The sequence below is a fragment of the Telopea speciosissima genome, chromosome 7, assembly GCF_018873765.1.
Source record: "Telopea speciosissima isolate NSW1024214 ecotype Mountain lineage chromosome 7, Tspe_v1, whole genome shotgun sequence".
NCBI classification, from domain to species: Eukaryota; Viridiplantae; Streptophyta; class Magnoliopsida; order Proteales; family Proteaceae; genus Telopea; species Telopea speciosissima.
In genome coordinates this window covers 643,024-660,247 of record NC_057922.1, presented here as the reverse complement: position 1 = coordinate 660,247, position 17,224 = coordinate 643,024, and the positions used below count along the sequence as shown (strand labels likewise).

At 38.3% G+C, this 17,224-nt stretch overlaps 1 protein-coding gene across 4 annotated transcripts; it reads left to right on the top strand.

Moving 5' to 3' along the window:
- Window positions 1-6,888: 6,888 nt before the first annotated feature.
- Window positions 6,889-16,882, top strand: LOC122669501 (glycine-rich RNA-binding protein RZ1A-like). Of its 4 annotated transcripts, none has more exons than XM_043866272.1 (5): window positions 6,889-6,974; window positions 14,921-14,930; window positions 15,317-15,460; window positions 16,013-16,516; window positions 16,598-16,882. In XM_043866272.1, the coding sequence occupies exons 3-4, from the start codon at window positions 15,350-15,352 to the stop codon at window positions 16,490-16,492; spliced, it is 591 nt and encodes a 196-aa protein (XP_043722207.1). In that variant the 5' UTR covers window positions 6,889-6,974; window positions 14,921-14,930; window positions 15,317-15,349; the 3' UTR covers window positions 16,493-16,516; window positions 16,598-16,882. The 4 variants fall into 4 exon arrangements, with proteins under 4 accessions (XP_043722207.1, XP_043722206.1, XP_043722208.1 ...); XM_043866271.1 differs by having other exon boundaries at window positions 14,921-14,933; window positions 15,320-15,460; XM_043866273.1 differs by lacking the exon at window positions 14,921-14,930 and adding an exon at window positions 11,077-11,088 and having other exon boundaries at window positions 6,889-6,975; window positions 15,320-15,460; window positions 16,013-16,507; window positions 16,603-16,882.
- Window positions 16,883-17,224: the final 342 nt, after the last annotated feature.

The following is a 17,224-nucleotide window of genomic DNA, read 5'->3' as shown; positions in this document are numbered from 1 at the left end:
CTGTCCTTCCGAACGAATTTTATGCGATAAGCTCCTTTTTAAAGTGGTTTTAGGTGTCGTTTGGGATCAGCGCGCCGTATCGATACATGGTCGATACCGGATCGAGACAAAGGATACTATTGTCAAAATACAGTCTAACCAACCATCAGTATTTTGAAGGCAAATCCGATACTCATTAATGGTCGCTTTTTGGAAAATGCAGGTTGGAACGAGCCAGACGCTGTGAAGAAAGGAAGGGTGCGTAGGTTTAGGTGCTACAAGCTTACATAGTGAAAGCGATCGCTCGTTATAGTCTGATATCACTTCTGAACTAGGCTTGTCTCTTTTTTTTCTCATTTACTCTGGTAAGGTCAAGGCGCCTCTGGGCTGATTTCTTTGGTCTCTTCTCTCGTGGAGTCGTGGTGCCCTGCCCTCCCAACCCTAGGATTTCGCGCTCCTGTCCATTTCTGCCATTAAAGTTTATACTCTTCGATCTCTGTTTCTTCCAGTGCAGGCGTCCTTGTTTCCCGGGATCCTGTTGCGATCATTCCAGAACAGGAAAAGAAACAGAGAGATCGAGGAAGGAAATTTTCATCTCAGAGCTTCTTCGAGCTCCAGCACTTCAAAGATTTGCGCTTTATTCGGATTCAAGCTTCAATCTTTTTTACCCCACGGTGGGGTCCACACCCTTTTTTTTTTTTTTTTTTTTTTTTATGTTTGTTTGTTTGTTTGTTTTCAGGTGGAAGTTATAACTTGTAACCTGTAAGTACCTTCGTCGCTTAAGTCGCCGTGTATTGGAAGTCTGGTTCGGTGGGAGATTCCAGAGACGGTCGGTTGTACGGAATAGGCAAACGTGAGCTTGCTTCAGTGATGGCGTTGGGAAAGGTAGTGATTAAGTACGAACGAGAGCAGACGCAACGACTATTACATCGATTGGATTGGTATCAAGAGGGCATTAACCTCAAATAAACGGCAGAAAGGAATCGGAATGCTTTTAAAATCTTCTTTTTTTTGTTTTTGTTTTTTTCGGTTGGAAGAATGCTGTTCGATATCATGTCTTTAGTAGACGGTAGAATGGTAGGGAGTGAAACAAATGGTCGACGTGTGGGGACGTGAGACGATAAAATTGGTCATAGTCCCTTCAGCTTCAAGTATGGTATCCATCTTCTTTAGGGTAGATAGATACTACATATGTAAGGGTAGGGGTATAGTCAGTTGGTTCGGTTGCGGTAGTGTTGAATTGGTTTCCATCTTGTATTAGGTCAAATCAAAACCAAATGGTCAAGATGTAGGGGCATGGTTTGAGGTATCCGGCGGAACATACCAGTTTTGCAAGTGATTGATCTCGATAATGTATCAGTGACACGATATTGATAAGGGGTAAAATGGTTAAAAATCTGTTTTTAAAGAAAAATTAGGGATAAATTTGTTTGATTCGGTCAATTCGTGCCCCAATACCCTTTGTCATCAACCTAGTCTAGTACTCCAACATTTTCAACCACTATTTAGGCTATGTTTGTTTTCCATGTAAATACCATATAAAATGTGAAAAGGTATGAAGATTTCAATTTGATCACTAGCCCATGTGTTCAAATGTCATTTTTTTTTCTCAAATGGCTCATACATGGTTCAATGAGAATAGCATTCACTTCAGAAAAAGACAATCTGAGAACAAGAAAAACATGAAAATGGAGGATTTAAATGACTTTTCATTGTTTCATTTTTTATTAATTTTTTTTTACTTTCTGTTTTCCAGTAGAGAAAAACAATCTAATCTTATGAAATAGAGAAGTTGATTTTATGAAATGATTTCATTTAACATCAAAGTAAACACTGAGACTCCCTCTAGTAGAAACCATAATCAAGTAATGTACAACAGTGAGTAGATGGGGAAGAAAAAGATAGCATAACAGAAAAGGAGTGGGCATGCAGTAACTCACCTCAAACAGGAAGAAGCACTGCAGATTTGAACTTTGAAGAGGCGGATAGTTCTTACTTGTAACTAATTATGAGTAGTCCTCTGAGTTATGCGTTTCCATTCAAGAGTGGAAGGAGAGGAGCCCTTCTCTTGAATACATGAAGGATCACAAGCACAGAAAATCTGAGCTGACTTGTACATATGGCACGAGCGAGAGAGAGAGAGGTTGAGGCATGGATGGGCACACAAACAAATACAAAAGCTACATATACATATATAAGCATCAGTTGGTTCTTAGTCAGAGGGAGGGAGGGAGCATATCTCCGCCAGATCTTCTCTTTGATTTCCTCGCAATTAATGCTAAAAGGTGGTTCTCGTACTTTATATGAAGAATGAATTATAAAAATAGTTTTCGTCCCTCATTACAGGAAGTATAGATGGCTTGGCTTGGCCCAAGTGAGGTGAGGTGTCCAAATTTATTCTCATTGGAATCCAAACCCCGGCAATGCATGTCAAACATGGATTGTGGATACCATCAATGGATAACTACTGTAGAAACAGATTCATAATTATGAAGTATTGTACAAACATTTTTTTTCTTTCAGGATATGTTTGGTTCAGATTCTAGTTCTGAATTGTGGGTCTCAAATAAGAATATAAATCATGTTTGAAAGGCCATACATTTGATGTGATCCTCCTTGCTGTTAAAGCCATATCCTTAAAACTGGAATCTTTTTGTTGAGAATTAAGATTCATCTCTGCCATAAGCTAAACACCAATTTTAATTGATTCATAATTAAAGAGGTATGGCTTTATGCATGAAAGGCTTGGCAATACAAGAGATCAGAATATAGGATTCAATTCTAAATCTTAGGTACCCACCAGAGACTTTACCAATTAACTATGCTAGACTCCTTTTTCTACACATTCACTTCAACAAAGCACTACCTGGACTTTTTCCAATTTCATCCCCTTCTCCTTGGCCTGTTGAAGTGATAACATATTTTTTGCAGATTTTGGATCAGGCCAAAGAAGTTTCATTTTGGCCTTTAAAAAATATTACTATTTTAACCTGGTTTAACTCTCTTGTACAGCACATCCGCCGCACTGAAGTTCCATGTCTCTTTGAACATTGTACCAATTTGCCATCACTTTAATTAATATTAACAGTTTCTTCTCATCAAAAAAAAAAAAAAAAAAAATGTTCTAAGTGATGTTTATGCCTTATCATAGATATCTTCCAATGGAACAAATAGGTCAAGGTGCAGAGTATTTTAATCTCTCTTTCTCTCCCCCCCCCCCCCTCCCCCTCCCCCTCCCCCCAAATCCAGAAAAAAAAAAAAAACATTATCAGCTAAGCAAGCCAATGAAGAGCAGAAATGCAATAAAAAAAAATGTATAAGTGTGTCATCTTCAATCTCCATAGCTGGCTTTTTTCATTTTTATAGGATATGGTCACGAGGCGTTTTGGACTTAGCACTAGTGTGGTTCACGTTCCTCCATTGTTTTTTTAATATGTCATGGAAAGCTTGGGAGTTTGCCAGCAGAGGAATGTAAATATTACATGAATATTCAATGGTTTAATTAAAACGTCTGTGTTGTACTTGTGTTAAGAGATAGATCATCCACGTAGGTGTGTATTAGTTTGCTTATTTTAATGGAGATTGACTCATTATTAATGTGATTACTCAAGTATTTGTGGATTATCACTCACAACCACAAATCTTTACTTTCATGTGGACAAAAGGATAATAAAATCAGTATAATCTGATCACCCAACCACCTCTATGATCTCCAAGGTACCATATATTAGTCAATGAGAAGAGACCACAAAAGAATTATTACAAAGTTGTTTTAATATAAACAAATACTGTTCATGATTAGAAACCCCCTCACAGCTGATGAGGGTTTGGAGCATAGGATCCGATTTCTCAATTGTTTGATGTTGCAAATCCCTCCTTGCTTCAGAATGGTCACAGGATCTTTGATTCAGGAGGTAATATTGGTAGTTCGAACTATTGGGTGGAGGGACTCACAAATATGTGAGTCGATGGAAGGCTTGAGGGGTAACTGATATGAGACTATTCTTCCAACACTCCCCTTCCCCCTACATGTACATAGGATGGAATTGTGTACAGGTGTACGGATGAACGGACGCAGGTCTGGAGCAACCCTATTTTGATACAATGTAAATATTCAATCTATAAACTTAAACTATCAGGTAGAGGGACTCACAAGTATATGAGGGGACGGAAGGCTTCAGGGGTAATTGATGTGGGTCTATATATTTTCCCAACATTCAATACCAAATGCATCCACCCGGTTTGGGCGGTCCGGACAGTCTGCTCTGGAATCATAGCCAAAGACATAATTAAGCCCATTAAGTTATGAGTGTTGATACAACTAATGGTCTAACCATGGCCCGACCGACCATACCGGTCCAGCGGCTCTTAAAATAATCTCTGATTCTATGATGAGGGTCAAGAGCCCAAGGCCCCAAGTAATCCACAATGAGGGAATCTACAGATAAGGAACAGAAAAAAAGGTGTAGTGATGCTGATATTCAATCCTAAAGATCTTTAAAATTGGAAAAAAAGGGATATTTGGTTGGTGCTTGGATAGTTGTTTCAGATTACGGGGCTTCAAGCTCTTTCAAAGCACTACAGTTTTGTTTTTTTGTTAGAAGCAGTACAGTTTCAAATAGGCCTTTTTAGTATAGCATTGACTTAAGTGTTTGATAATCCAAAATGGAAACTAACCTTTTCTTGTTTTATTTTAATTTATAGTTTTTATTTATTTATTTATTTATTTATTTTCTATGATAGGGACTTGTTTGGAGCAATTGGGGTCGTGGACTCATCAGAACCCTAAGTTAATGAATGTTTATTGTTAGGTATGAAATGAAGGTAGGGAGTGAGTGAAGCTGTAAGCAGATTTACCCACAAACATGTCTTGAAAACAACTTGTCATCAGAGATGAGGCAATTAACTGAGGGGGTTCCACGTACAGCATTTTGTTTGTTTGGCTGGCTTTAGCTCAGCTTCTCTTTAGTTGTTGATAGTTTATTACAATATCACTTGCATGGTCCATTCATTATTTGGGTGGTTCTGGTTAGTTTAAGGAAAAACAAAGCAAAATAATAATAAAATTTTAAAAAATAAATAAATAAAGAAGAAGAAGGTTATTCTCTGGGTGGTCTAGTCATTTTAGCCAGGTGGATGGGATAACTTAGCCAATACATGAGGAAAGTCAGGCAGTCTCTTTCATGACCCCTTTAATTTCTTAGTCTCTTCATGCTCTAACTGTTTCTGATGTGTTAATAGTGACTCTCCTCTCACTTCACGGCTCCACCTGGTCACCCCATGGCATGAATGCAAAACCGTGAAGCCTTCACGTACAGGTAGCTGATCAAACTAGGGAAAGGGTGGTGGGGCTGTGGAGGTAATTGTATTTTCTTTTTAATTGCAACTTTAGTTTTTACCGATGGGAAATTTGCCATCAAGAATGTTTATTGACACCCTTCAAGGTGTCAAATAATTTGTAATCTTATTTATACCATTTTAGTATTACACATAATTATTTTTTGTTTCTTTGTAAATATTATCATTTCACATGTATACTTGAAAAATATATTTGACAATGACATATTTTGATAATGACATGATAACCCAATTGTTTGGATATCCAAAATGAGAAAAGATAAAATAAAAAATTAAAAAAAAAAATTTAATTTTTATGTGAAAAATGTAGTTTTCAAAAACATACTTTTATCTTATTAAGATCTCTTCTGAACAATAGCTCTGTCTCTCTCTCTCTCTCTCTCTAGAGTTTGATGTGTTTTTTAATACTTTATTGCAAGTGTAGGGAAGGGGGGGGGGTCAGATCTGCCACTCCATGTTATGTAAATTACATTTTAAACACCTATTGATATGCCATTGTTGTGGATAAAAACTAGTCAAAGCTAGCCTAGGAGCAACTAAGATAGTCCCACATCGGTGAGTAAAGGAAGATCGTGGTTCTTAAAATGATTGGTGTCCTCACTCCCTCATGAGTGCTTTTAAAATTGTAAGGGTGACATTAACCGCTCAGAGCGGACAATATCATGAGAGCTATTCCCTGACCTCATCATTGACACCGTCTCTCTCTCTCTCTCTAGAGTTTGGTTTTTTGTTGTTTGAGATCTTTCCCATGGTTAGCCTTCTTGGTTTTTGTGGTGTATTTTTTTTCTACAATATATTTTCCATTCACCAATAAAATAAAATAAAAAGTTTTTTAGGTTTGAAATTATTTACTTCCTTTCCCTTCCTTTCAATTTCTTTTGCAACCAAACGGAGCAAGAGAAAAAATTTTCTCCACTCATGGAATCTTTTTCACTCACAATGTGATCTTATCATTACTCCCAACCTCTATTGGTAAACTAATGAGTTTCTTGTTGTAGCCACCAAGGTTGGTTTTCTAAACAGAAAAAGTATTGAGGGGATCCTACAAAATCGTATCAAATGTGAGATGACAGTATTTTACCCTTATGAGAAGATCGTATGTTATACTAAAAGGGCAAAAAAATAATATTACAATTTCATTTTCACCAAACTTTGGTTACAACAAGATATTCTCATACATAGATAAATCCTGGCCCTGGTATGCTCCTTGTCTGGATTCCAGATCCATGGAGCGAATTACTATGGACTAAGAGTAAATCCAGTCATTGGATCTTAGTCCTCTCCCGGCCCATCCCATCCCAGCCCAAAGTATAGGTCTCCATGCTTAATGGGCTACAAGCGTGCTTGAATCTTGTAAGTCCTAACTCCTAACTGGAAAGTTTCACTCCATCGTATGAATACCTGCGATTGGATCCAATCCAACGGCTTTAACCTCAGTATAGAAGATTAAGCACAATACTACCGGCAGTATCTAATCTTTTACCGTGTTTGATACATATCCGAATTACTCGGCCGCCTCGTCAAGTCTTCACTTTTCACGTAGAGTCGTAGAGAGAGAGAGAGAGGGGTCTTCGGTCATTCGCTCGTCTGGTTTGCGGTTTCTGCCGAAGGAAGAGAAGTGGAAATCTATTCTTCGATACAGATTTGGCCGGTACAATGTGACCAACTTTTTCTGATGATTTCTCAGACATGTTTAGATTTTCTCTCCGTCGGTTGTTGTTACTTTTTTATTTTTCCTTTTCTCTTCTCCTCGATTGATTCACTGTTCATGCGTTTTTCTGATCATCTTGTTGTTTGGATCCAAACAGTACGTTATAGCGCTTGTTTGTAGTTCCTGTTCTAACAATCATGTTTAATCAGTTTTTGATTTGGAATAGGTGTGTTTATTCATTACGTCGAATAAATTAGTGACCATACAATTTATTCTATCGTAATTGGTTGTGTTCTCTGGAGGCGGGGAAGAGGTTCAAATGGCTTTGTAATGGTGAAATATGCGTCGATAACCTGGTTCAATTGGTCAGAAAAATTGGAATGATGAGGCTGTTGGATTGATTTTGCAGAAATATTCAACTCTATTTTGACTTGAGAAACAAAAGAAATCATATCACCAAAAGGGGGGACCAAAAGATAAATGGAAGAAAACCTGTGGAAAGAGTACAAGCGGTAAGAAGTTTATAAGGGACCAATGTAGTGCAGGTCACCTGGGGGTGGGAACCGCCAAATACCCCTGCGGGTGCCTTCCCTTTGATGATGGAGTCAATTTGGAGAAATTTTGCAATTGGGGTTCAGAAAGAACCAATAAGAATTGGGAATGATAGTGTGGTCTTTGTTTAGAAATTCCTGCAGCCGTATTGAGCAAGTCATGAGAAGCACAGATAACTGCTTTTCGAAAGAGAAGGGAAATTTTTTTTATATCATAGGGCAGCAGCATGGCGAACTTGGTAGTGGTCAACATCTATTAACTTATTAGAGGTCAGTAAGTGGAACGTGAGAAAAGCATTGAGATAGATGGGCTAAAGCTGAGACTGAAAGAGTACAGATAATAATGGAAATATCCCCAAACTGAGGAAAGTCCCCTCTACTTTTGGTACTGTCAACTGGTGAGAAAGAGCCCCTTGCTACTGTTTTAGTTTAAGATCGAGTAGGGTATACCACAGCTGAAAGTCAAAGGCATTTCAAGCTGAAAGACCTACATTAGAAAAGCAAATTGTAAGCATACTGTTGACCAATAAAATATCAACTTAGGGATTTTAGTACCATAAGTCAACTGAGAAAAAATAAGTCCACATAAAATGTTGGTTCCTCAATGAGAAGAACCTTTCCGGATTTACCTGAAGATAGGAAAAAAAAGTCAACTGAGCAGATTGTTTGTGGATTTACCTAAAAATGAAATAAAATGTTAGTTCCTGAATTTGACTTGGTGCATCATACCTTGGGGGCTTTCTTATTCTTTTTTGGTCTAAATGATAGCTGTACATTGCTAAGAAGAATCATGTTGAATAAGTTGTCGACGATGATGGACAAATAGGTTTTTCATTATTTCAGACCTATAATGACTTGGCGTCAATGCAAGAAATTGTATAGTTAGCAATTGGGAAACCAGAAAAAAAAAGGGTTCGTCAATGAAAAGGGGATTGCAATCATTTATAAAGTCTCATTATCTTGGTAGCCAGAAATGAAAGGTACAGGTTATATTATCCATATATCAGAGCGGTGTGCATGAATTTGGTTCAAATTGAATGAGAGCCCCCACCACCCCCCCCCCCCCAAAAAAAAAACAATTGATGGACACACATAGTAGTTTTTTATTATGCCATTGGACCTGGACTGGGAGTTTTCCTACTTGGTTGGGCAGGATGTTCCAATGAGAAGTGTTTTTATGGTCTAGACCATTTATGTATCGTTTATCTGATGAAGTTTGGGTTGATTTTCTGTATTTGTTGTGTAGGATGAGCCAGAAGTTCGCTGGGCATTTGGGCAGATTAGCTTGGTAATGTAATACTGAATTGGAGTAATCAAATCAGTACCAAAACAGGATAAAAAACAGAAAACAAAAGTCCAACGATAGGAGAAAACTCATATAACAAAGAATCCTAGTGACACTAGGACGGGCAAATCTGTCAAACTATGAGTCTGATCAAAGAACAGATTGCAGATTTAGTTAATCCAGTAGAATGCCAGTAAACAGTGTTAATTTCAGATCAAACAAACCAGCAGAATAGATAAATTGATTCCAGATTCAAGACCCTTAGATGCAATCCTATTTGGAATAGAATTGTATCGAATGCCTAACGGAATCTGAAATTGATTACAGAATATGAAAGCTAATAATGTCTGACAGAATAATTCTGAAGTCAGAATCGAATCAGCAATATAAACTCTTAAAATCAAGCATTCCTAGAAATTAATGAATAGGTTCAGGTTGTGAAAACAGATTTTGAGAGAGAAAAATGCCAAGAAGAGAAATTAGAAATCAGAACAAAGATCTGAGTAGAGATTCACCTTCCAACTCAACAATCCTAGTAATGGTAGGACTAACAAATCATAGGCAGTAACAATGGCAGAAAACAAAGGATTACTTACTTGAGTATTGATGGAGAAGAAGAAGATATGACTAAGCATCCCACCTAGCCTCGACTGGAATCCCACCAGCCATTAATGGTATCCCACCATATAGCACCACTTCTCATAGCCAGCTGAGTCTCACAGAATAAAAGAAAAGGCTCAAACCAAAATCTGACTAATCAAATTCGTGTACGGAAAATCTGTAGCTCCTTGCAAACTTATATAGAAGACTCAAACACTAAAAAAGAAAGGCTTAATCCAATCCTTAACTATTAAGGTAACATAAAATGACCAGGAAACTAAAATAATGAAAGAAACTGACACAAAACAGGACTGTAACTAAACTAATGAAGTAAATCCCGTTTTCCAACTTTCTACCCCTATTTTAGGCCCATCAAAGTGGTTCGTTACAAAGAAAATTCATGGGATCAAAGGCCCAACACCTACATAACCCAACTCAAGGCTTATTTCCAATAAAACAAGCCCTTTAGGTGACATATTTGCATCAATTCTCCCCTGCTTGAAAATAAATTCGACCATGAGTTTGATGGAGATGTTTTATCAGACTTTTATCATCATCCTTCAATGAGAATTAGAAATCAGCAACCTTTGACTCCATTTCTGTCCCTCCATGGCTCTAATACCAAATAATGTAGACCAGTCACAAGTGATAACCAGTCCAAAAGAGGTTTGCAAACTTCAGGTTCAGCAACAGTAAATACTTCGATCGGTTCTCAGATATGCAAGAGATTTCAGAACAATAAAATAAAAAACAAGAAATCGAAGAAGGGAAGAAGAAGATAGGGTAGTCTCTCTCAGACTTTGGTCTCTCACCAATGGCTCACCATACTCTCATAGAGCGAAGCACAAAGGTATGTGTTTTTTTTTTTAAAATATCAATTAATCTAATCATGAGAGGCTTAGTAATGTAGTTCTAGATAGGGTAAAGCCCTACTAGAAGCCAATTAAACCAGGACCAATAACAAGAAACAAAGGGGCTGCTGGTTCTGCAGTTTCAGTAGGACAGAATTGCAGTTTTAGGTCAAATCTAGGGCTTAGGTTAGGATAATGGATAGGGGGCTTAGGGGGTATGGCTGGGCAGGTTTATAGGACTCTAATAATGTAGGTATTATAGAGTTTTAAGTGTTTTGAAAATTCTGTAAAACTGGACAGCAAGATCTAGGGTTTAATGGAGTTAGGGTTTATGGGATTCAAACAAAAAAATAAAGGGGATCAATTGGGGGAAAGGATTAGAGGGTTAGAAGAAGAAATTGGGTGTCAAACTTACTGGAGATTCCACTGGCAGCAGCTTGAACAGATGTGAAGGATAGAACCACCTTCGAATTGAAGAAGATCCTCCTAGCCGTCACGGCGTAAGGAGTCAACCGGATTCCGCCAGTCCTTTTCCACCTTGATAGAACCACAAGGATACACACTCAACAGAGCAACACTCAAAAGAGCAGGGCAGCAGCTATGGCAGCAAACAAAAAGCTTTTCATTAATCAAATTCGTGTTCAAGGCTTTGCCCCCTTACAACCTTATATAAAAGACTCAAAAATAAACTTTTACTCTAAAACGGAAAGCCCTAACCCAATTCCTAACCTATTAGGTAACTTAAACTGACTAGGAAACTAAAATAGACTCAAAATAGAGTCCTAATGACTTAAAAACAACTTAAACTACTTAAAATAAAGAAGATTCCCTACTAGCCAATAGGATATAAGAACCTCTTAGCCAATAGGATCACTTCACTTAAATTAGACCAATTGACCAATTGGATGCAACCAATTTAAACTGGTTCAATTAAAAACATAAAAATAGACTAAATATTGGGCTAATCCCGTATGCAACCTATGTACCCCTCTTTTAGGCCCATAAAAGTGGCCTATTACATAGAAAACCCATGGGATCAAAGGCCCAACATACATATAACCCAACCCTAGACTTATTTCTAAAGAAATAAGCCCATTTCGGTGACGAATTTGCATCACTTAGCAGCCTTACATTGCTTAAATAGAATGAAAATCAAAAGTCCTAATCCAGCTAGGAAATTAGAAATCAACTCCTAGTATGAGTAGGAGTTATTACATTGCTTGCTGAAATTAAAAATAACTAATAACAATATTCCTAAGTCTATTAGGAATGAAAATAAAGCAATTAAGCTACTACTAATCCTAATCCTGTATGCCTAGCTTGTACCCACATTTAGGCCCATGAAAGTGCCCATTACAGAGAAAAAAAAATAGAATCAAAGGCCCCCCATCCCAAGGCTTATCTCCAATAAAATAAGCCCTTTAGGTGACTTGTCTGCTTTAATTTCCCCCACTTAGAAAAAACTCGACCATGAGTTTTGGTGAGTTGGGGACTAATCTTCACGTGGTGTACGCTCGCATTTGATCCATAGTAAAATTCGGGTAGCTCCTTGATAATACAAATGTAGTCGTATTGACAAGGAGGGCGCTCTTCAAAGTACTTCAAGGGAATAACGAACTCCACATGCTCAACTTCAACACCCTCATATGTATCCATGGGATCATCCACATATGTGTCTCCAACCATCTCAGCTTTAGACTTGAGCTCTTTCTGTAAAGATGCTACATCTGTTTCCTCACTAGCTGTCAAGACCCCCATGTGAGATAGTGCTAGTAACGGCTTTTCAACATTCTGTCCTTTACTTGAGATTTCACTTGTTTGATGCTGATGGCCTTTACATTCCTCCTTTGCTGGTTGCTTCTCATGAATAGGTTTCAACAGTTTTTGGCGCTTGGCTTGGGTGGCCTCCATCTTGGTTTCATGGTTGATATGTTGAGTGGATAAAGTACCATACATTTACCCTTGAAATCAAAGAAACATTGGTTCTTGGTACTTTCAACCAACACATTATTGTCATACATCCATGGTCTTCCAAGTAAGACATCAGTCAATACCATGGGTATGACATCACACCAAACATCTTCATATTCTCCCAATTTCAGCGTTACTGAACACCTTTTATTGACCTCCAATGTGTCATTGTTGAGGAGGGAAACTTTATAACATTGTGGATGAGCCTCTATTTTCAGCTTTCCTGTGATGTCAACAGCCCACTAGTCATTAACGTGTAGAAGATGCAATGCCATCGCCAATCTTCACCCTTTGATTCGGCGACCAGAATTCTATTCTCGATGTTAACTTCATAAATCCCTTCATTATCATCATCAAGGAAGTCGTCGCTGCCTCCACTCTCAAGAGATGCATTAAGTGCCCTATCACCATCAACCTGGGGCTCACAGACTTGTGTGTTGGGGTTTGCTTCAATGGTGGCAATGTCTGAGTTGGATTTACCCCGTTGTGGGCAGATCTTTGCATAGTGGCTGAACTCATTACAATGGTAGCATCTGGTGGTGCTTCTAGATTCCATAGGAGCCTTACCGTTATCCGATGTGACTTGTGGAGCTCGGTTAAGAGTATCCCTTGGCCTGTGTGCTGGAGAATTCTGCCTGGTATCCTCGGACAGTGACGTAAAGCATCGAGGTGCTGATTTGAGTAAGTCTTTCGCGTCAAGTGCCTTCTCAAAACAATCATTCAAACTGAGGATACAGGTCACACCCATTTTGTTACGAATATCAGTTTGTAACCTGAATTTGAAACGAGATAAGAGCTGGTCATCCTCTTCATCTACACCGGTACGTACTAGAAGATCATCAAACTTATCTATATATTCTTCCATTCTTATCGTACCTTGACGAAGAGTATGCAGCTGATCATGTAATCTCCGTCTAAAGGTTAAAGGCTGATACTTCTCTTTCAATATTTCCTTCATCTCTTCCTGAGTGGTAGGTTACTGTTGATGACGATTTAGCTTGTCTCCATGTGTACGCCACCATCCCTTGTTGTACCTGTTAATTTGGTTCGAGCCAATTTCATCTTCTGCTCCTCTGTTAAGTTGAACCAGTCAGAGTAGTTGTCTAAGGCACATAACCAATTATAGAAGACTTGTGGACCATGTCTTCTTCCATTGTACTCCTTTAGTTCCAGCTTCACTTTGTGCCTATCATCTTATCGTGGATTACAATCACGATCATAGTAGAATGTAGCATCATCATCCTGGTAAGTTGGATTGTTGATGGTTCTCTGTGCTCTAGGAAGAGGTCGAAGAAGAGAATGGTTGACAATAGTCTGTTGCTGTCCCCTAGTCTGTGTAGTGAATGTATCCAACTTCTACTCCATACTTGTCCCTCAACCAATTTTCAAACTTTTTCTTCAAGTGGTTCTGTAGCTCAATTCTAGTTGTTAGAGCTCTCCTCTACCATAGGAAAAGAGTGAATGGGAGAGTAGAGCGTTTCACGGTAAGACTGGTAGCAAATGGTTATACCCAAAAAGAGGGCATTGATTATAATGTAGCCTTTTCTCTAGTGGCGATGATTAAATCCAATCGAATTTTATTGTCTATAGCTGCATATTATGATTATGAGATCTGGAAAATGGATGTGCAAACTGTATTTCTAAATGGATATCTTGATGAAGGTATCTATATGATACAACTAAAAGGGTTTGTCCTTTAGGAAGAGGAAACAAAGTATGCAAGTTGATGAGATATATTTATGGTCTCAAACAAGCCTTTAGAAGATGGATGTGCAAACTGTATTGATGAAGGTATCTATGTGATACAACTAGAAGGGTTTGTCCTTCAGGAAGAGGAAACAAAGTATGTAAGCTGACGAGATATATTTATGGTCTCAAAGAGGCCTTTTGAAGATGGAACATCCATTTTGATTAGACCATGAGGGTTTGCACAGAACATGGATGAGCCATGTGTATGGATAAAGATGAGTGAGGGTGCATTTTGTTTTCTATTCCTGTATGTGGATGATATATTGCTTATTAGGAATGATGTGGGCATGGGCAGTCCTGGGCTTAATATCAAGGCTCAAATCTGGGTGGCTCAAGGCCTAGACTCACAAATTGTTACCCTTAATTGTGTTGTCTATCTCTATCCAATATTGCAGTTCTAGAACATCTACTCTGAACCTGAAGTTTTGAAAGAGGGCCAGTGCATGCTAAAACGCAGATGGAACCCATGTTCACTATGACTGTGTTTGTTTCACCATAAAATATTTGCTGGTAAATAATTATTATTTATAAATTTATTTTATGTTTTTCCGATATTTGGCATTTTTTTTGGTTGTACATGACTAATAAGCACATTTGAACATGATTGAGAATGTCTCGGCCCATATGATGGGGGTGGAGTCCTCCATAGGGTGGCAAGAGGATCAATAATCAACGATTCCATCAATATTTTGATAAAATAACATCCTGGAATTTGTAATGGATATTTTTTTTTTTTTGTTACTTTTGTATTGCATATCAGTAAATTATTTCCCCCCTTTCTATTCTTTGTACAATTTTGTATTGGTTTTCAATAAATCCTCTTCCTTCATGGAAGAATCTCTGCTGGCCCTTACATCATCTTTCTGCTTGTCAACCTCCATGTAAACTGTGGTCATGGGTTTGTTTATCTTGGGGAGCACCTTACTTTATAATACTTAAGTTGTATAATTGTGCCTGTCCTAGTTATTCTGTCTGCCTTTGCACCCAGTGCACAAACTTATTTCATCATTTAAGTTCCAGAATTAAAATCTTGGTATAATTAGTTTTTACGTCTTTGGCATTCAGCTGCTGACATTGTCTAGGACTGTTATACAACTTCAACTTCTAACTATTTTCAATCCCATGTTTAGTGGTATTGGTATTAGATCAAAATCGTGATATCTGAACTTGATGTTTGTTAGATGATGTTCTTAAAAAGCGACTGCTTTCAGTACTATGTTACTGTTTTTGGTATGAGGACAGAATTGCTATATCTAGTGTTATGATCACTTTATATTTGTTAGAGAAATGAGCTATTTTCTAATTCACTGGCTCTTTTTCATTGTTTTGAAATCTCAGTTCCAGCGTTGAAAACATGGATGAAGATTTGGAATACCGTTGTTTTATTGGGGGCCTTTCTTGGTCAACATCTGACAGGGGTCTTAAAAATGCATTTGAAAAGTTTGGCAATCTTGTTGAAGCAAAGGTAATTAAACATTTTGAGATTTTTTTTATCCTCATTTCTGTCATATACTAGTACTCCAATGAAATGTGGTCCAACATCTCTCTGTGTTAGTGTTATTGTTCATCTCTTAGAGGTTTTAATTCTGAAGAAAAGTCATCAAGGCAAAAAAATTTTAGACTGGTACGTTATGTGGATCTTATCTCTTGATGGTAGAGTTAGAACATTTTGATGTAATTTGATGGCTCTCCTTATCCACTGATCTTCCTCCCTCTGTATCCGGCCATCTCTTCAACTCCAGCAATTCTTCTCCTTGTAAAATCAAACAATCGTTAAGTTGTGGGTAAATGGAGAAAACATGGTTTGCATGCCTTGTATGTTTTAAGGCTCATTTGTGGATCATTTGTCTACAAATCCACAAAATTCTTCTAATATCATCTTTGATGAGTGAGAAACTGAATTCTTACAATTAAATAGAGAATAGTTCTTGATTCTAATGGTTGCCACGCTATGTGAGATCCAGTGGAAGTTTCTAGATCTTTTAAGAATGTCCTTGACATATTTGCTTTTATACAGGTAGTTGTGGATAGGTTTTCTGGTTGTTCTCGTGGATTTGGGTTTGTCACCTTTGATGACAAGAGAGCAATGGAAGATGCTATTGAAACAATGAATGGTATGGATCTAGATGGGAGGGCTATTACTGTTAATAAAGCTCAGCCTCATCAGGGATCTGGTAGGGACCGTGACCGTGGTCAAGGGCGTGATCGTGACTATGGTGGTGGACGGGGTTCCAATTCTGGGGAGTGCTTTAAATGTGGCAAGCCTGGGCATTTTGCAAGGGAGTGTCCATCTGGTGATGGGGCAAGAGGGGGCAGGTACGGTGGAAGGGATTCTAAATATGGTGGCGGCGGTTACAATCGCTATGGGCCTGATCGTAATGTGGATCGTTATGGTGGATGCAATAGGGATGGTGGTAATCGTGGGAGTTCTGGAAGTGACCGATATAATCGTGATCGTTCTGGCCCATATGAGCGTCCGGGAGGTTTCCGTTCTTGAGAAATGAAATTTTCTGTTTTTAAGGTGCGGACCATTTACTATCCATTGGCCAATCTTCATGACCTCTGTATGGTACTGATGGAAATATTTTATTTTCTTCTGCAGCGGAGGAGCCGGTTGAGATGCTGCAAGTGCAAGGAAAAGGTTGAAAGTGTACATTCTTCAAGGCCACGACAGGATGTCTTTTCTTCATGTCTGCTCAGACCAATATCTAATCTCACTTAGGCAGTGTGAAACTTCGCAAGAATATGTGGTTCAACTGTTTTGAGTTCTGTCAGATGCTCAGTACAATGTTTTGGTCCGAATGGGGTCTTATGCTTGCTTGACATACATCTCAAATTTGGTCTTATATATAGTCTTTGAATGCCATTATTGCTGCTGGATTCTGGATGCTTTGCTTGCTTATTGTGATTCTGGATTCTCAGTCTGATGTTTGTTTGGATGTCTGGAGATGGGTGGTGATAACAGCTCGGTCTTTTATCATATCCGGTTCTATTTGAGTGAGTTTTGAGGCTGTCTACTGTGGAGAATGTGCTTCTCATCCGAGGGTGGTGGTGATGCTAGAATAAGTAGAGTTCCTTTTGGCTTACATTTCTCCAAAAGTTGGATTCTTTTTTCTAACCAACATTGACAAGGGAATTAGGGTAAGTTTTAATCTTCACCTTCACCTTATCCAATTCAAAATCTTTTTTAATCATGTTCACCTTTTGGCAGGCTACAATTTGTCCTTTT

What these genes read in the sequence shown, in the direction of transcription:
- LOC122669501 (XM_043866272.1), top strand. Translation starts at nt 15,350, where the DNA reads ATGGATGAAGATTTGGAATACCGTTGTTTTATTGGGGGCCTTTCTTGG. An exon ending in GCAATCTTGTTGAAGCAAAG is followed by an intron (nt 15,461 to 16,012) that starts GTAATTAAACAT and finishes GCTTTTATACAG; the next exon opens with GTAGTTGTGGATAGGTTTTC.